General features: G+C 40.2%; 1 protein-coding gene across 1 annotated transcript in view; it reads left to right on the top strand.

Annotated features, from left to right (window-relative positions):
• LOC120914548 (mucin-2-like) overlaps positions 1–21,747 on the top strand; it is a 95,028-nt gene extending 73,281 nt beyond the window's left edge. Inside the window, exons 4-6 of the mRNA XM_040325225.1 lie at positions 7,581–17,345; positions 18,909–18,985; positions 19,308–21,747. Of these exons, the coding sequence (XP_040181159.1) occupies positions 7,581–17,345; positions 18,909–18,985; positions 19,308–19,505 (10,040 nt within the window). The 3' untranslated portion in view covers positions 19,506–21,747. The remainder of the gene's footprint in view (positions 1–7,580; positions 17,346–18,908; positions 18,986–19,307) is intronic.
• Positions 21,748–22,007: the final 260 nt, after the last annotated feature.

The raw sequence follows: 22,007 nt of genomic DNA, 5'->3' as shown, positions 1-22,007 counted from the left end.
GCATTAGTGTCAGATTTGTCTGCTGCAATGTCCTAGAAAAATTGCTGATCGCTGCCATTACTAGTAAAAACAATATAAAAATAAAAAGTCTATGGGGTAGATCCACAGAGCGAGTACGCCGGTGTATCTACTGATACACCGGCATACTTTCAAATTTTCCGCGTCGTATCGTTGTTTTGAATCCTCAAAACAAGATATGACGGCTTCTGGGTTAGATCCGACAGGTGTACGTGGGTGGCGTTCACGTCGTTTTCCGCGTCGGGTATGCAAATTAGCTATTTCCGACGATCCACGAACGTACGAGTGGCCAGCGCATTTTTTTACGGCGTCTGTAGTCGGCTTTTTCCGGCGTATAGTAAAAGCTGCCTTTTTGCGGCGTATAGTTAGATTTGCCATGTTAAGTATGGCCGTCGTTCCCGCGTCGAAATTTGAATTTTTTCTTTTTTTTGCGTAAGTCGTCCGTGAATCGGGATAGACGTAAGTCACGTCTAAGTTTAAAAAAATGACGTCCTTGCGACGTCATTTCTCGCAATGCACGGCGGGAAATTTAGAAACGGAGCATGCGCAGTTCATTCAGCGCGGGGACGCGCTTCATTTAAATGAAACATGCCCCCTAATGGCCGATTTGAATTCCGCCGCCAGAGATACACTACGCCGCCGTAACTTACGGCGCAAATTCTTCCAGGATTCGAACCAGCCAAAATTAAGTTACAGCAGCGTAGTGTATCTCTGATACGCTGCGCCGATGTATTTCTATGTGAATCTGCCCCTATAAATCTATCCCATGGTTTGTAGACGCTATAACTTTTGCGCAAACCAATGAATATTTTTTTATTGGATATGTTTTATAGCAGAAAGTAAAAAATATTGTTTTTTTTTTTCAAAATTGTCAGTCTTTTTTTGTTTATAGCACAAAAAATTTAAACTGCAGAGGTGATCAAATTCCACCAAAAGAAAGCTCCACTTGTGGGAAAAAAAGGACATAAATTTTATTTGGGTACAGTGTTGCAAAAAATGGCCTGATCATTTAGGCCCCGTACACACGACCAAACATGTATGCTGAAACTGGTCCGCGGTCCAGTTTCAGCATACATGTTCGGTCGTGTGTAGGCGCGAGCGAGCCGAATTCCAGCAAACATTTGCCCGCCGGGCCTTTTCCCAGCGGGCAAATATTCCTGGACGTGTTTTAAAACCGTCCGCTGGAATCCTGCCCGCTCGGACATGTACGGTCGTCAGTACAGACCTACCGTACATGTCCAGGCGCCCGCCGTCCCTCGCATGCGTCGAATGACTTTGACGCATGCGTGGAAGCCTTTAAATGGCAGGCCCGCCCACGTCTCTGCGTCATCGCCGCGTCATCGTCGCGGCGACGACGCGGACACGCCCCGCGTATTGTTTACGCGCGGACTTCTGTACGATGGTTAGTACAACCATCGTACAGAAGCCCTCTGGCAGGCATGTACGGTGAAAACGGTCCGACGGACCGGTTTCATCGTACATGTTTGCTCGTGTGTACCGGGCCTAAGGGTTAAAATCTTCCGGAGTTGAAGTGGTTAAAAAAAAACATGAAAAGAAAGTTCAAGTTGTATGAACAAAAGTGATAAAAATGTAGTTGACTGCACAATTGTCATTCACAGTGCGTTAGCGCTGAAAGCTCAAAATTGGCCTGGGCAGGAAGGGAAAAAGAGAACTTTTTGTGGTCACTTACAGATGTGATTGATGCTTTTTTTACGGTTGTACTATCTATACCACACCCTTATCAATTGCAGCAGGATGCACATTTGGAGAACAAACCATTCTGGCATGTACTTGAAATATCAATCGCCGACAAAGTGCTAATTAATATTTGGAACTAATGTGTAGTTCTTTTGCTCTGGGTTACAAATCTGTGGCAGCCTGCATGTCCTCTATTTATTCACAAATATGAGCATTATCAAAATGTTTGTGTAGTACATATGAAAAATGAAAAATATTGAAAAATGCATTACAGACCAATGTAGTCTAAAATAGCTTTGTCTAGAAAAAAAAAGGTGAAAAAACATTGTCCTGAAAAAAGAATGTCCACTATACTATACCTAGTAGGTACATACGTCTTATGCTCTTGTATCACGGCCATGTGATAGTTTAACTCCTTCACGTCAACTATACTTGAATATGCGGCCTCGGCTTAAAGGGGTTGTACCAAAGTGATGCCTGCATCTGCAGGCATCACCCCGAAAACATTTTTTAGAGCCGGCGGTTGGCTTTCTTGGGAAAACAACCAATGCGGTTAAGAAGCCACTCGGCTGTTATGCCAAGCAGGGGGAGGGAGGGGAAACCCCCTCCCGCTGCCTTCTGCAGCTCACCCGGGCTCTCCCGTCTGACCGTGAGGCCCGAGCAACCAGCCAGCACACCCGCCAGCTGGCTGGAGAACCGAACAAAGCCATAATTGGCTTCAACCGGGTCTCGGATCTAGTAACTGATATCATGATATCACTTCCGGTTTACAGAAGACATAAAAATGCTGATTGGAGCCAACGGCCACGGCACGGGCCCTGTAGAAACGTCACGATCGTGCCCTTTTTTCAGTGTGCATGTGCCGATGACATATGGCAAATATCTCCTAAACAGTGCAGGTTTAGGAGATATATCTAGTACCTACAGGTAAGCCTTATTATAGACTTACCTGTAGGTAAAAGTGGTGTGTAATGACGCGTACACACGACCGTTTTTCGGGTTCTAAAATTGACGTTTTTTTTAATGTCATTAAAAACGATCGTGTGTGGGTTTCAGAGCATTTTTCTGGGTCTAAAAAATGGGCAAATTTTTTTTCGAACATGCTCTATTTTTTCACAACGTTTTTAAAGTTGTCGTTTTTAAGGTTGTATGGGTCATGTGTGGGCTTTAATGACGTGAAAAACTGTGCCTGCTCAGAAGCAAGTTATGAGACGGCAGCGCTCGTTCTGGTAAAACTACTGTTCGTAATGGAGTAAGCACATTCATTACGCTGTAACAGACAGAAAAGCGCGAATCGTCTTTTACTAACACGAAATCAGCTAAAGCAGCCCAAAGGGTGGCGTCTTTCGAATGGAACTTCCCCTTTATAGTGCTGTTGTATGTGTTGTACGTCACGCACTTTGCTAGAGCATTTTTTTTTCACAATCGTGTGTAGGCAAGGCCGTTTTAATGATCGGGTTGAAAAAAACATAGGGGCAGATCCACGTACCTGCGCGTAATCTTCCGCCGGGCGCAGCGTATCCAAGATACACTACGCCACCGTAACTTTTTTTTTTTGAATCCTCAAAGAATTTGCGCCGTAAGTTACGGCAGTGTAGTGTATCTTTGGCGGCGTAAGGGCGCGGGATTCAAATGGATGTAATGGGGGCGTGTTTTATGTAAATACGTTGTGACCCGACGTAAACAACGTTTTTTTTTAACTGTGCATGCGCCAACCGTGGGGGTATCCCAGTGCGCATGCTCGAAATTAACCCAGAACAATCCAATGCTTCCGACGGTGACGTCATTCTACGCAAATCCCTATTCGCGAACGACTTACGCAAATGACGTAAAAATTTCAAATTTCTACGAGGGAAGGACGGCCATACTTAACATTGAGTACGCCTCATAACAGCAGCTTTAACTATACGCCGGAAAAAGCCGAACGCAAACGACGTAAAAAAATGTGCCGGCCGGTCGTACGTTCGTGGATCGCCGTAACTAGCTAATTTGCATACTCGACGCGGAATTCGACGGAAACGCCACCTAGCAACCGCCGAAAAATTGCAGCTTAGATCCGATGGCGTACTAAGACGTACGCCTGTCGGATCTAGCCAAGATGCCGTTGTATCTTGTTTTGAGGATACAAAACAAAGATACGATGCGCAAAATTAGAAATTACGGGGCGTATCAAGAGATACGCCGGCGTAATACCTTTGTGGATCTGCCCCATAGTTTTTCCTAGACCCTTAAAAACTTAATTTTTTAGAACCCGAAAAATGGTTGCGTGTACGCGGCATAAGGGTTTACAACCACTTTAAAAGGCAAGGTGCTGTGGATCAGGACCAGACACATGCCGGATGGCAGTTCGAAGGGAGACAAAACCTACAAGTTCTAGATAGGGTATATAGGTATTGAATGTAGAAAGTGGTCAAGCGCACTGCAAGCAATATGACCTTTTAAGGATTTGGCCAGTTTGCAATCACACATGCCTTTGGTTTGAGTCATCCAAAGTAATCAGGAAAAAAAGAATATTAGAGGCATTCTGATGTCTTGTATGGCCCATTAACCAAAGCTCATATACTTTTTTTAATCGTGTTCAACCACTTGCAATAAGGTATTTATTTGTACAAATTTGTGAACACATCAGGGATACTGCTGAACCCAGGCGGCCAGGGCACACTCACCAGGTTCCCTACTGGATACCCCATGTCTTCTTTGCAGTCTACAGAATCTCATAGTAGTATATAGAGATGATGAACATAAAACATGTGCTTGTGACAATTATATATACCTTAAAAAATAAACCTTAGGAGCAAATAAGTTCATGTACTGTATGTAAAATAAGTGGTATGTTGTCAGGATGACCATATATACATATATACACATAGTGCACTAGGCTAGATGTACATTAAAAATGTAATATAGACATAATATAGATTATAATACTCATCTCCACTGAAGGGCTCCAATTAACCTGTTGAAAGTGCACTTGTAAGTGCAGTCGCTGTAGATCGCTGTAGATCTGAGGGGAAGCTCTGAAATTAGGGGATGCTCTGCTGAATTTATCTTCCAATCATGTGCAGGCAAAAATGCTGTTTTTTATTTTCCTTGCATGTCCCCCTCAGATTTACAGCTACTGCACTTCCAAGTGCACTTGCATTGCACTTTCAGTGCACTTGTAGTGCAAAGTGGATTTGCCTTTCGTAAATAACCCCCAGTATCTCACAAAAGTGAGTACACCCCTCACATGTTTGTAAATATTTTATTATAACTTTTTCATGTGACAACACTGCAGAAATGACACTTTGTTACAATGTAAAGTAGTGAGTGTACAGCTTGTATAACAGTGAAACTTTGCTGTCCCCTCATTATAACTCAACACAGAGCCATTATTGTCTAAACCGCTGGCAACAAAAGTGAGTACACCCCTAAGTGAAAATGTCCAAATTGGGGCCAAAGTGTCAATATCTTGTGTGGCCACCATTATTTCCCAGCACTCCTTGGGCATGGAGGTCACCAGAGCTTCACAGATTGCCACATGGAGTCTTCTTCCACTCCTCCATGATGACATCACAGAGCTGGTGGATGTTAGAGACCTTGCACTCCTCCACCTTCCGTTTGAGGATGCTGCACAGATGCTCAATAGGGTTTAGGTCTGGAGACATGCTTGGCCAGTCCATTACCTTTACCCTGAGCTTCTTTAGCAAGGCAGTGGTCGTCTTGGAGGTGTGTTTGGGGTCATTCATTATCATGTTGGAATACTGCCCTGTGGCCCAGTCTTCAAAGGGGAGGGATCATGCTCTGCTTCAGTATGTCACAGCACACGTTGGCATTCATGGTTTCCTCAATGAACTGTACCTCCCAGTGAATTAATGAATGAATGAATGACTTGTATAGCGCAACGCATGCAAACTGAATCGCCTCTGGGCGCTTTTTCCAGCCAGTATCTGCTTGGCTGGTGCGGTCATTTTTACCCCGTAGGATCATGACACGCTAGGGACACACAGTCATACACACATATATACATATATACTGGGCCAATTTAGGGCGAGATCCAATTTACCTACCAGTGCCAACAACACTCATGCAGCCACAGACCATGACACTCCCACCACCATGCTTGACTGTAGGCAAGACACATTTGTCTTTGTACTGCTCACCTGGTTGCCATCACACAAGCTTTAAACAATCTGAACCAAATAAATGTATCTTGGTCTCATCAGACCACAATACATGGGTCCAGTAATCCATGTCCTTAGTCTGCTTGTCTCCAGCAAACTGTTTGCGCCGCACACTGCATCATCTTTAGAAGAGGCTTGCTTCTGGGACGACAGCCATAAAGACCAATTTGATGCAGTGTGCTGTGTATGGTCTGAGCACTGACAGGCTGACCCCCCACCCCTTCAACCTCTGCAGCAATGCTGGCAGCACTCATACGTCTATTTTCCAAAGACAACCTTTGCATATGATGCTGAGCACAGCATGCACTCAACCTCCTTTGGTTGACCATGGCAAGGACTGTTTTGAGTGTAACCTGTCCTGTTAAACCACTGTATGGTCTTGGCCACCGTGCGGCAGCTCAGTTTCAGGATCTTAGCAATCTTCTTATAGCCTAGGCCATCTTTATGTAGAGCAACAATTCTTTTTTCAGATCCTCAGAGAGTTCTTTGCCATGAGGTGCCATGTTGAACTTCCAGTGACCAGTATGAAAGAGTGAAAGTGATAACACCAAATAAACACACCTGCTCCCCATTCACACCCGAGACCTTGTAACACTAGCGAGTCACATGACACCAGGAGGGAAAATGGCTAATTGAGGCCAATTTGGACATTTTCACTTTAGGGTGTACTCACTTTTGTTGCAAGCGGTTTAGACATTTATGGCTGTGTGTTAAGTTATTTTGGGGGGACAGCAAATTTACACTGTTATACAAGCTGTGCACTCACTAATTTACATTGTAGCAAAGTGTAATTTTTTCAGTGCTGTCATGTGAAAAGATATAATAAAATATTTACAAAAATGTGAGCGGTGTACTCAGTTTTGTGAGATACTGTGTATATATATATATATATATATATATATATATAGAGAGAGAGAGAGAGAGAGAGAGAGAGAGAGAGATATATATATATATATATATCTATATATACTAATCATCTAATTAACATAAAGGCATGTGAAGGGTGTGAATAAATGTTATACATGATCAAAATGTGCGTTAAGCGCACACCATACCCCAATGTATCACACAACTGTTTGCAGCATGGTGCTAATGTTACTAAACTTTTACACAGTAATATTCAGGTTTTGAACAGAAATTTGCTGCACAGAATGTGGATTTTTATCCTTTGCAGATATTAAAAAATATATTTAACAAATGTTTTTTGCGCCAGGAGTTCAAGTTTAAATATAGGGTTTTATTTAATAAAGTTCAAATATGATGCAGCTGCGCATGGTAGTCAGCATCTAACTTCAGTTAGTTCAATACAGCTTTGGCAAACAAAACCTGGAAGCTGATTGGTTTCTTTGCAGATCCTCACCAGATTTTGAGATCTCTGGTTTTATTAAATCAAGCCCAAAGTGTAGTTGTTAAAATATTAAATACAGATCATTTGTGCAGAAACTTTAGATAGGTAATAGTATAGTCAAGCTATAGTCAAGCTGGCCATACATTATCCAATTTTCTTGTTCAATTTCAACTTTACAAATTGAAAGTGTTTAGGTTTGATCTCATATTATATGGTTTTGGTAAATCTAAAGAAAAATTGTACAAAAACACTGTATAATGTATGGCCAGCCTTAATTTAATTTTACACGTGAACTATAATAAATTATCATTATAAAGAAGCTTTATCACATCTGTGTTAATTTTCTTCCCCAGCCAATACCAGTGTTCCTACTCCAGAAACAAGTACTACAATAACTTCCAGTACAACAGATCCCATTACCAGTGAAACAGCTAGTTCAACAACTGCACCAACAGTGCCTAGTTCAACAGGCTCTTCAGGTGGCACAACAACACCGACCAGCCCTGGAACTACTACTATAATTATATCAACAACGGGGTCTACAACTTGGCCAACATCTACTACCTCAAGTTTAATTTCTCCAACAACCTTTACAACAGCAGGATCCCTCATTACTGGCATGACATCTGGCCCAACATCTACAACAACACAGGTTATTTCAACTGGTTCTCCAACTAGTACGACTCCCACTAGTACTGAAACTACTACTTTAACAACATCCACAATAACAAGTTCATCAACTCCAAAAACATCCACAACAGCCGGTAACACCACTACAACATCTAGCTCAACATCTGCAGAAAATACCGTTAGTTTAACTGCTTCCCCAACTACTACAACTCCCAATAGTGCTGAGACTACCACCAAAACAACATTAACTACACTGGGCTCTACTACTTTGACAACTTCCAGTACAACAGGATCCATTACCAGTGAAAAAACTAGTTCAACAATTGCAACAACACTGCTTAGTTCAACAGATTCTTCAGGTAGTACAACAACACCCACCAGCCCTGGAACTACTACTGTACTTTTTTCAACTACAGCAGGGTCTTCAACTTTGCCAACATCTACTACTTCAAGTCCTTCAACTCCAATAATATCCACAACAGCAGTTTCCTTCACCACTGGCATAACATCTAGTCCAAAATCTTCAACAACACAGCTTATTTCAACTGTTTCCCCAACTAGTACAACTCCCACTAGTACTGAAACTGCTATAATTACAGCATCTACAATAACAAGCTCATCTACTCCTACAACTTCCACAACACCCGGTATCACCACCACCACAACATCTAGTTCAACATCTGCAACAACACTGCTTAGTTCAACTGTTTCCCCAATTAGTACAACCCCTAACAGTGCTGATACTACCACTTTAACATCATCAACTACACTGGAGTCTACTACTCCAACAACCTCCACAATAACTGGATCCCTCACTACTGGTCCAACATCTACAACAACACAGCTTATTTCTACTGTTTCCCCAACTAGTACAACTCCTACTAGTACTGAAACTATTACTTTAACAACACCGACGATAACAAGCTCATCAACTCCTACAACTTCCACTACACCTGCTATTACCACCACAACATCTACGAGTGAAACAACTAGTTCAATAACTGCAACAACACTGTCTAGTTCTACAGGCTCTTCAGGTAGTACAACACTCACTAGTCGTGGGACTACTACTGTAATTATATCAACTACAACGGGGTCTACAACTTTGCCAACATCTACTACCTCAAGTCCTATTTCTTTAACGGTCTCCACAACAACAGGATCCCCCACTACTGGCATAACATCTGGTCCAACATCAGCAACAACACAGCTTATTTCTACTGATTCCCCAACTAATACAACTCCTAATAGTGCTGAGACAACCACTTTAATACCATCAACTACTATGGAGTCTACTACTTCACCAACTTCCAGTACAACAGGATCCATTACCAGTGAAACAACTAGTTCAACAGCTGTAACAACACTGTCTAGTTCAACAGGCTCTTCAGGTAGTACAGCAACACCCACTAGTCCTGGAACTACTACTGTAAATTTATCAACTACAACGGGGTCTACAACTTTGCCAACATCTACTACCTCAAGTCCTATTTCTTTAACGGTCTCCACAACAACAGGATCCCCCACTACTGGCATAACATCTGGTCCGACATCAGCAACAACACAGCTTATTTCTACTCATTCCCCAACTAATACAACTCATACTAGTACTGAAACTATTACTTTAACATCACCCACGATAACAAGCTCATCAACTCCTACAACTTCCACAACACCTGCTATTACCACCACAACATCTACCAGTGAAATAACTAGTTTAACAACTGCAACAGTCCTGTCTAGTTCAACAGGCTCTTCAGGTAGTACAACACCCGCTAGTCCTGGAACTACTACTGTAATTATATCAACTACAACAGGGTCTACAACTTTGCCAACATCTACTACCTCAAGTCCTACTTCTCCAACAGCCTCCACAACAACAGGATCCCTCACTACTGGCATAACATCTGGTCCAACATCAGCAACAACGCTGCTTAGTTCAACTGTTTCCCCAACTAGTACATCTCCTAATAGTGCTGGGACTACAACTTTATCACCATCAACTACACTGGAGTCTACTACTTCACCAACTTCCAGTGCAACAGGATCCATTAACAGTAAAACAACTAGTTCAACAGCTGTAACAACACTGTCTAGTTCAACAGGCTCTTCAGGTAGTACAACAACACCCACTAGTCCTGGAACTACTACTGTAAATTTATCAACTACAACGGGGTCTACAACTTTGCCAACATCTACTACCTCAAGTCCTATTTCTTTAACGGTCTCCACAACAACGGGATCCCCCACTACTGGCATAACATCTGGTCCAACATCAGCAACAACACAGCTTATTTCTACTGATTCCCCAACTAATACAACTCCTAATAGTGCTGAGACAACCACTTTAATACCATCAACTACTATGGAGTCTACTACTTCACCAACTTCCAGTACAACAGGATCCATTACCAGTGAAACAACTAGTTCAACAGCTGTAACAACACTGTCTAGTTCAACAGGCTCTTCAGGTAGTACAACAACACCCACTAGTCCTGGAACTACTACTGTAAATTTATCAACTACAACGGGGTCTACAACTTTGCCAACATCTACTACCTCAAGTCCTATTTCTTTAACGGTCTCCACAACAACGGGATCCCCCACTACTGGCATAACATCTGGTCCAACATCAGCAACAACACAGCTTATTTCTACTGATTCCCCAACTAATACAACTCCTAATAGTGCTGAGACAACCACTTTAATACCATCAACTACTATGGAGTCTACTACTTCACCAACTTCCAGTACAACAGGATCCATTACCAGTGAAACAACTAGTTCAACAGCTGTAACAACACTGTCTAGTTCAACAGGCTCTTCAGGTAGTACAGCAACACCCACTAGTCCTGGAACTACTACTGTAAATTTATCAACTACAACGGGGTCTACAACTTTGCCAACATCTACTACCTCAAGTCCTATTTCTTTAACGGTCTCCACAACAACAGGATCCCCCACTACTGGCATAACATCTGGTCCAACATCAGCAACAACACAGCTTATTTCTACTGATTCCCCAAGTACAACTCATACTAGTACTGAAACTATTACTTTAACAACACCAACGATAACAAGCTCATCAACTCCTACAACTTCCACAACACCTACTATTATCACCACAACATCTACCAGTGAAACAACTAGTTCAACAACTGCAACAACCCTGTCTAGTTCAACAGGCTCTTCAGGTAGTACAACACCCACGAGTCCTGGAACTACTACTGTAATTATATCAACTACAATGGGGTCTACAACTTTGCCAACATCTACTACCTCAAGTCCTACTTCTCCAACAGCCTCCACAGCAACAGGATCCTTCACTACTGGCATAACATCTGGTCCAACATCAGCAACAACACTGCTTAGTTCTACTGTTTCCACAACTAGTACATCTCCTAATAATGCTGGGACTACAACTTTATCACCATCAACTACACTGGGGTCTACTACTTCACCAACTTCCAGTACAACAGGATCCATTACCAGTGAAACAACTAGTTCCACAGCTGTAACAACACTGTCTAGTTCAACAGGCTCTTCAGGTAGTACAACAACACCCACTAGTCCTGGAACTACTACTGTAATTATATCAACTACAACAGGGTCTACAACTTTGCCAACATCTACTACCTCAAGTCCTACTTCTCCAACAGCCTCCACAACAACAGGATCCCTCACTACTGGCATAACATCTGGTCCAACATCAGCAACAACGCTGCTTAGTTCAACTGTTTCCCCAACTAGTACATCTCCTAATAGTGCTGGGACTACAACTTTATCACCATCAACTACACTGGAGTCTACTACTTCACCAACTTCCAGTACAACAGGATCCATTAACAGTAAAACAACTAGTTCAACAGCTGTAACAACACTGTCTAGTTCAACAGGCTCTTCAGGTAGTACAACAACACCCACTAGTCCTGGAACTACTACTGTAAATTTATCAACTACAACGGGGTCTACAACTTTGCCAACATCTACTACCTCAAGTCCTATTTCTTTAACGGTCTCCACAACAACGGGATCCCCCACTACTGGCATAACATCTGGTCCAACATCAGCAACAACACAGCTTATTTCTACTGATTCCCCAACTAATACAACTCCTAATAGTGCTGAGACAACCACTTTAATACCATCAACTACTATGGAGTCTACTACTTCACCAACTTCCAGTACAACAGGATCCATTACCAGTGAAACAACTAGTTCAACAGCTGTAACAACACTGTCTAGTTCAACAGGCTCTTCAGGTAGTACAGCAACACCCACTAGTCCTGGAACTACTACTGTAAATTTATCAACTACAACGGGGTCTACAACTTTGCCAACATCTACTACCTCAAGTCCTATTTCTTTAACGGTCTCCACAACAACAGGATCCCCCACTACTGGCATAACATCTGGTCCGACATCAGCAACAACACAGCTTATTTCTACTCATTCCCCAAGTACAACTCATACTAGTACTGAAACTATTACTTTAACAACACCAACGATAACAAGCTCATCAACTCCTACAACTTCCACAACACCTACTATTATCACCACAACATCTACCAGTGAAACAACTAGTTCAACAACTGCAACAACCCTGTCTAGTTCAACAGGCTCTTCAGGTAGTACAACACCCACGAGTCCTGGAACTACTACTGTAATTATATCAACTACAATGGGGTCTACAACTTTGCCAACATCTACTACCTCAAGTCCTACTTCTCCAACAGCCTCCACAGCAACAGGATCCTTCACTACTGGCATAACATCTGGTCCAACATCAGCAACAACACTGCTTAGTTCTACTGTTTCCACAACTAGTACATCTCCTAATAGTGCTGGGACTACAACTTTATCACCATCAACTACACTGGGGTCTACTACTTCACCAACTTCCAGTACAACAGGATCCATTACCAGTGAAACAACTAGTTCCACAGCTGTAACAACACTGTCTAGTTCAACAGGCTCTTCAGGTAGTACAACAACACCCACTAGTCCTGGAACTACTACTGTAATTATATCAAATACAACAGGGTCTACAACTTTGCCAACATCTACTACCTCAAGTCCTATTTCTTTAACAGCCTCCACAACAACAAGATCCCTCACTACTGGCATAACATCTGGTCCGACATCAGCAACAACACAGCTTATTTCTACTGATTCCCCAAGTACAACTCATACTAGTACTGAAGCTATTACTATAACAACACCCACGATAACAAGCTCATCAACTCCTACAACTTCCACAACACCTACTATTAACACCACAACATCTGGTCCAACATCAGCAACAATACTGCTTAGTTCAACGATTTCCCCAACTAGTACAACTCCTAATAGTGCTAATAGTGCTGGAACTACAACTTTATTACCATCAACTACACTGGAGTCTACTACTTCACCAACTTCCAGTACATTAGGATCCATTACCAGTGAAACAACTAGTTCAACATCTGTAACAACACTGTCTAGTTCAATAGGCTCTTCAGGTAGTACAACACCCACGAGTCCTGGGACTACTACTGTAATTATATCAACTACAATGGGCTCTACAACTTTGCCAACATCTAATACCTTAAGTCCTACTTCTCCAACAGCCTCCACAACAACAGGATCCCTCACTACTGGCATAACATCTGGTCTGACATCAGCAACAACACTGCTTAGTTCAACGGTTTCCCCAACTAGTACAACTCTTAATAGTGCTGGAACTACCACTTTAATGCCATCAACTACAACAGGATCCATTACCAGTGAAACAAGTAGCTCAAAAATTGTAACAACAATGCTTAGTTCAACAGATTCTTCAGTTCATACAACAACATCCACCAGCCCTGGAAATTCTGGTAATATTTTTTCAATTACAACAGGTTCTACAACTTTGCCAACATCTACTATCTTAATTCCTTTGACTCCAACAACCTCCACAACAACAGGTTACCTCACCACTGGCATAACATCTAGTCCAGCATCTTCAACAACACAGCTAACTTCAACTGTATCTCCAACTATTACTCCCACTAGTACTGAAACTGCTACTTTTACAACATCCACAATAACAAGCTCACCAACTCCTGCAACTTCCACAGCACCCGTTAACATCACCACAATGTCTAGTTCAACATCTGCAACAACACTGCTTAGTTCAACTGTTTCCCCAAATAGTACAACTCCCACTAGTACTGAAACTGCTACGTTTACAACATCCACAAAAACAAGCTTATCAACTCCTACAACTTCCACATTACACACTAACACCACCACAACATCTAGTTCAACATCTGCAACAACACTGCTTAGTTCAACTGTTTCCCCAACTAGTACAACTCCTAATAGTGCCTGGACTACCACTTTAACACCACCAACTACACTGGAGTCTACTACTTTAATGACTTTCAGTACAACAGGAACTATTACCAGTGAAACAACTAGTTCAACAACTGCAACAACACAGTCTAGTTCAACAGGGTCTTCAGGTAATACAACAACACATACTAGTCCTGGATCTACTACTGTAATTAGTACAACTGGGTCTACAACTTTGCCAACATATTCTACCTTAAGTCCTACTTCTCCAACAACCTTCACATCAACAGGATCCCTCACTACTGATATAACATCTGGTCCGACATCTGTAACAACACATCTTATTTCAACTGTTTCCTCAACTAGTACAACTCCCACGAGTACGGAAACTACTCCTCTGACAACGTCCATAATTACAAGCTCATTGATTCCTACAACTTCCACAACACCCGGTAACACCACTACAACATCTTCAACAACACTGCTAAGTTTAGCTGTTTCCCCAACTAGTACTACTTCTAATAATGCTGGGACTACCATTTTAACAACATCAACTACTCCAGGGTCTACAACTTTAATAACTTCTAGTGCAACAGGATCAATTACCAGTGAAACAGCTAGTTCATCAATTGTAACAACACTACCTAGTTCAACAGGTTCTTCAGTTATTACAACAGAATCCACTAGTCCGGGAACTAATACTTTAATTGTATCAACTACAATAGGGTCTACCATTATACCAACATCCAGTACTTCAGGCACTACTATAACAAGCTCCATAACAACAAAATCTGTCAACGGTGAAACTCCTACAGCTTCAGCATCTACAACAGCTAGCACGTTATTACCCACTTCTACTACTTTACTATCAACCAGCACAGCAGATTCTAGTTCAACATTTCCAACAACAATGCAAAGTTCAATTGTTTCATCAACTAGTGTGACTCCCATTGGAGCTGGAGCTAGTAATTTAGCAACATCCACTACATTGGGAGATACTACTTCATCAACATCCACAAGAGGATCCATTACCAGTGAAACATCTAGTTCAACAACTGCAACAAAACTGTCTAGTTCAACAGACTCTTCAGGTAGTACAACACCTACTAGTTCTGGAACTTCCACATTGATTTTATCAACTACTATAGGGTCTACAACTTTGCCAACATCTATTACCTTAAGTCCTACTTCTCCATCAAGTTCCAATACAACAGGATCCATTACCAGTAAAACAGCTAGTTCAATGACTGCAACAACACTGCCTAGTTCAACAGCATCTGCCACCGGTGAAACAAGTACTGCTTCAGCCACTACAACCAATAACATGTCAATACCTATTGCTGCTGGGACTACCACTTCAGCAACATCCACTATTACAGGCACAATTGCAACCTCATCAAATAAAACATTTACTGATGTTAGCTTTACTGGAACAGTCACAGGTTCTCCTTCTGCATCAGTCACCAGTGATTCTGGCAGTAGCTCTACCACTGCCACTACTATTGGTACAACAGGTACCTCTTCAACCACATCAATATCCATTGCTACTAATAGCATTGAAACTACAGTCACTGTATTAAATGGGACAACTGCTAATCCATCTAGTACTACTGGATCAAAAGCTAATGGAAGCACATTTAATACTTCCTTGGTTACATTACCAGCTGGTACTATCACAAACAGCACTGTGTCAACATTGTCGGCTGGTACTGTAACACCAAGTACTACAACTACTATTGGAAGCTTAAGTGCCACTGCAATGCTTACTACTACTATACTGGGAAATAAGACCTCTGCCAACATTAATTTTACTTCCCTATCCCCTGTTACCCAGGACATAATAAGTACTAGAACAGTTTCAGGTCCCACTGCAAACATTAATAGCACTCCTGCTTCTTCATCATCCACGGAGACTACAGTTAAGACCACATTTGCTACAAATTCTACTGGATCAACAACTACAGAAAGTACCATCATTGCTTCTATAGTAACACCTATTGGAGCTGGGGTTAATAGCAAAACCACTACTTCTTCTGAAACAAAAGCTACTGAAAACAATGCTACTTCCATTTCACTTACAGTATCTTCTATTCCTACGGCTCTTTTTAGCACATCTGCTGCAGAACAGACCACTATCACTGGAACCATGACCAGTGCTGTTACATTGTTAGAGTCCAATGCTACTGCAACTCATCCTAGTTCTACTTATTCTACTATCACAAACAGAACTGTGTCAACATTGTCAGCTGGTACTGTAACACCAAGTACTACAACTACTATTGGAAGCTCAAGTGCCACTGCAATGATGATTACTACTACTATACTGGGAAATAATACCTCTGCCAGCATTACTTTTACTTCCCTATCCCCTGTTACCCAGGAAATAATAAGTACTAGAACAATTTCGGGTCCCATTGAAAACATTAATAGCATTACTGCTTCTTCATCATCCACTGAGAATACAGTTAAGTCCACTTTTGCTACAAATGCTACTGGATCAATAACTGTAGAAAGTACAATTATTGCTTCTATAGTAACACCCATTGGAGCTGGGGTCAATAGCAAAACTACTACTTCTTCTGAAACAATAGCTACTGAAAACAATGCTACTTCCATTTCACTTACAGTATCTTCTATTCCTACGGCTCTTTTTAGCACATCTGCTGCAGGACAGACCACTATCACTGGAACCATGACCAGTGCTGTTGCATTGTTAGAGTCCAATGCTACTGCAACTCATCCTAGTTCTACTTATTCTACAACATTAGCTGCTACCACTGCCCCGGGGAACATCAACTCTAGCAGTACAGACTCTGTCTCTACTGGGACTATAATAAGTACTTCTCTCATATCAGAACCATCTTCCACTGGAATCAACAACAACACTGCTGCTAGTGGTATCAACTCTATTACCCACATTTCTACCACTCTTGGTTCTTCCAGTACAACTATTTCAACAGGACCTGTTTTCATTGGAAGTACAAACTCTACATCCAACAGTACTGTAACAATGACTATGCAAGCTACTAACAGCACAGTCACTGGAACAAACAATAGCAACTACACTACTGGTGGTGTTCAACCTACTGGAACTATTGCTTCTGTATCCATGACAGCAAATACTAACACAGCAACCATTTCTGGCACAGGCTTATCTACAACAGCAAGCGGTAAGTTTGTTATTATATAGAAATTTTCTGAATGAAACCTTTAATATATATCCCCTGGATATCAATATCTTTAAATATCATCCAGGACAGGGCTCAGCATTTTCTAGAGACTTCTCTAATCAACTCAAACTGACCAGTGGTTGGCCAGTAAACAAGACAGACAGATACAATAAAACCTTGGTTTGAGAGTAACTTGGTTTGAGAGCATTTTACAAGACAAGCAACCTTTTTTTAATACATTTTGACTTGATATACAAGCGATGTCTTGATATAAGAGTAGCGTCATTTCACAACTGAGTATAAAATAGAAGAGAGGCGCCTCTAAGTGTAGCAATATAGTTACATTTAATGAAGTTACAACATTTAGAAACTCACATGATTGATGATTAAAACAGGCACATCTAAGTATGCAGGCATCCAGGGTAAAGCTGTCCACATAGACCATCCTCCGCACAACCATTGATGTTGTACCTTCCACAAGCGGTTCAAGCCTCGCTTTAAGATCGCTCTACTGCAGGGTAGTCTTCCCGGCCACGATTGCAGACTGACAGTGGTGAGAGCCGGCGGTGCGGAGGACAGTCTATGTGGATCGCTTTACCCCGGATGCCTGCATACTTAGACATGCCTCTTTTAATCAGCAACCATGTGAGTTGCTAAATGTTGTACCTTCATTAAATGAAACCATATTGCAACACTTAGAGGCACTTCTCTTCTCTTTTATACTCTGTAGCTCCTGCTGGATTTTGCTTCCAATCCCCATGGGGAGGCTGCCATTTGTGGATGGACATTTTATGGTTACACAACTCACATTTCTATAATCTTTGTATATGGACAATAAACTGAAGGACTTATGATTAAATGGTTTTAGAAAGAATCATTTGAGTTTCCATTATTTCTTATGGAAAAATTTGCTTTGATATACAACTGCTTTGGATTACAAGCATGCTTCCGGAACGAATTATGCTCGCAATCCAAAGTTTTACTGTATCTCCCTGTATCCCACCTCTGTCACAGTACCTTGGAGCCTTTTCAAGCAAACCTGGCAGATAATGTAATACAAAAAGTTCTTGAAGACAGCATTCTCTGACATTACAAAACATCAAAACAACACTCAAATAAAGTACAGCTTAGGGAACACATCATAAGAACGCATACAAAGCCTGTATTATTGTACTATTTTATGTGTAAGCTTGTATTCTTATCTTTTATTACTTTCTTTTATTTATTCTCCTCAGGTGAGGGGGTCACTTTTTGTTCATTGGCAATAACAGCCCTTGTGTTATTGGAAGGCTGTAATATTTTGTGTTATATCATATGAATCCTGCCAATGTATTTTCCATGTAAAGATGTGCATTGATAATGGAGTAGATGTATGATCACTTTTTCTTAGCAACTAAAAGAAGTAGCAAAGGTTTTTGCATATAATTTTTATTTTTTTTACAAAATGTGTTTTTGGTTTTGTCTCTGTTAAAGATATTTCCCAACATTTCTCATTATGAGTCCCCCAACACGTTCCCAAAAATAATTATATACATTAAAACATTGTTATGTTTTCTATTTCAGTTACATACTGGCAAATAATACTTTTTGGATTGATGTCGATCTTAGGCATGGGCCTGCTCATATGTTTATTATGTTGGGTAAGTAGACATATTCTTTAAGCAAATACTTTAGTTTACATCCAATGAAAATCAATGATCAAAGTGACAGGATCTCTTGTTAAACCATACCCCCACCCAATTATATTTAACTTTGCCACACACTCCAACTGTCCCACTTGTCCTGTTGGTCTCAGCCCCACAGGGTTGGTGTCCTTTCTCCTTCCCCATGTGACAGTGTTTGGGCCAACAATTAGCTACACAAGCACTGGATTGGCAAATTTCCTTTCTGCAATTTTTATTTACAGTATATTCTACTAATGTATGATTCACTTATTATTTTTTTCACACTTTTTTTTTACAGATATTAGCGTGCTGCCGTACTCCTCGATATCCAATTACAAGATATCCCAGTTACAGAACACATTATGGCTGGTATAATTTTTTTTCTGAAGCCACAGATCCCGAGAAAGGAATAAAAGGAGAACATGAAAAAAGGCCTACAGTCTCTCGGGGAGTGTACCATCCTCCGTTGCCATCCAGTGCTGGCATTCATAAGTGATGTACGATGTACGATATTTAATAGCTGAGACACTGAGACTGAAGAATATTTATTATATTTTATACTATGTGTAATTTTATAATTTATGTTTAAAGTGGTGTACCAAAGAGGAAAAAAATTAGATCTGTCATGAATTAAATAATATGGAATATTTTTGGTTTTAAGGGATTCCAGGGTTTGTGGCTAAGCCACAAAATAAAATAACATAGGTAATACAAATACTACCTTTTATGGGAAAATAGTGACTTTTGGACCACTTTACTATTAATAATTTTTCCCTTATAATATTCCTCCAATTAACAACATCTTGACCAGTATATTATGGATAGATGCCCAATCTATAGGCATGTCAATAGATCTGTGGGTCTTGGTGTCATGGTTGATCCGTGCTTTGTTCATCTTCTAAAACTTTTTGGCATTTGACCATAGAACATATTACTGTAACTGTCCCCCTGCTCAGTGATTAATGCTACTATAAGTGTTTCAGATGCCCAGAATTGAAACCAGTCCATTAGATTTCAAAAGATTTGGTGTTAGGGATCACACATTTGAACTGAAGTCAAAAGACGGTAGTTTGCAATAACAGACTTTTTCAACTCCTAGCTTAATTGTTGAGACATAACCACTATTATAACCAGTGCAACTCTCATTTCAACATCACTATGCTGCTTGGTAAATTTCAGCAATTGCCATAGAATTTGTGGGAAGCTGCTTTTTTTCTTGAACATTAGAAGTCGCCTGTGATCAATGAAAGAAGTCTTGAAGCTTAGGTACCTACAACCTTTAATTCCAAAGTCTATATTGATATAAAGAATATTTACTGGGAATGTCAAGGTTAGTCTGTGATCTTGTGGAAGCTTAAACGTTCATACATAGGGAGTTTTTGTGCAATACCCTGAAAAGACTTTCAAATGTATCTCTGCAAATATATTATAGATTTTTGTATGCTTGTAAATATAGATTTCACAGATACTGACCTCAGGCTTAGTTTTTACATATAATTTATTCACACATTATCATTTTTTTTACCTTATTTGCACTAATTATATGCAAAGTTTTGCATTTTTATTTTTTTATTTCGATTTTTCTTTATTTGAATATTTTTATGTTGCTGTAGGCATAGCACTCTTAAATTATATTTAGGCATGATATATTCATGGTAATGTCAATCACATACTTGCATTTTATGTCTCTTGGGAACCCCAGTGGTGAGATTCCACAATAATTCCCTGCTCTGGCCAACTTTAAACAAAAACAAATCATGATGTGATGGGCTTTCTATAATGTAAAATAAATAACTCAAGAATCTAACAGCATGCTCATGACAATTTTGCTGTGGCATGGGTGGGCATGTACACTACTGTAAGAAAACATCAGCACCAAAGTTTCTATGAGCTAAAAGGAGCCTAAGGGCAAATCATGTTCCTTCACCCACCATCAGATTTTGGTTGTCAAAGAAGAACAGAGGAGGAACAATGAAATTCATCCTGAACAGCAAGTCTTTTAGTGAGATATGCAATTAAAGGCCAACTGAGTAAAGTTTTACTGATCAGGCTTAGGTGCAGGCAGGGTCATGTAGCAAGTCCAGTATGACAATAACTCTTGCCAACACTCAAAACATTTGGATCATTTCTTCTGTGTATCCTTCAGGTATATCCTTTACCATCTAACTTATAAAAGGCTGAAATTCTCCCACAGGCTTATATGGATACAAAATTTGTTAGATGGTAAAAAAAAAAAAAAAAAATGCAGAGCTAGCATGGAACAATATTATTATAGAAATGAGTAATGCAAATGCACCTGATAAAAACTCTTCCATTTAAAAATCAAACTTTTATGATGCATTTTTAAGGCCAGAACTCAAAATCTGTATCAGACATCAAGTTTTCTTAAATAATCAATGCTTTGCAGAGTTGAGGAGTTGGCTTCAAGAGTTGAAGATTGCCAGCCACAATGATTTCTCTTTGAAATACAGTACTTATACAGTACTTACAATATGTTTATGGTAATATTGGCTTATGGGAAAGAATAAAGTAATGAAATGGCTAAATAGTTTGCAGTATTTATTTAACACTAGCATGATTAAAGGGATTTTACTAATGTGTCAATGTCTATAGCAATTTGTAAGATATTGTAATTTTGTACATTTGTTAAAATGTTTGTATTTATTACATTGTATATTGTATAATAGAAAAAAATATTAATAGTGTTATTACTATTAAAACATACATGCTGGACTAAACTGGTCATCTTTAATCATTTTTACTCTATCTAAAGTATATTGAAATTTGGAAGATTATCATTTTTTTTATTTATTGCAAATTAAAATCTTTTTCAATCAGTCTTAAATAAGGTTTAAATATGAATTTAAACATTACAATATAAAATCTTTAGTATTTTAACAGTCACATTTTAAATATAGAAGTAGTGAAAGTGGAAATGAAGTGATAATACACACATGTTTTCTATTCAATACACTTTTAAATAAACCAACAGAATCAA

Source organism: Rana temporaria, chromosome 9 (assembly GCF_905171775.1).
Source record: "Rana temporaria chromosome 9, aRanTem1.1, whole genome shotgun sequence".
Taxonomy (NCBI): domain Eukaryota; kingdom Metazoa; phylum Chordata; class Amphibia; order Anura; family Ranidae; genus Rana; species Rana temporaria.
Note: the sequence above shows the minus strand (reverse complement) of the source record. Positions and strands in the feature narration are given on the sequence as shown.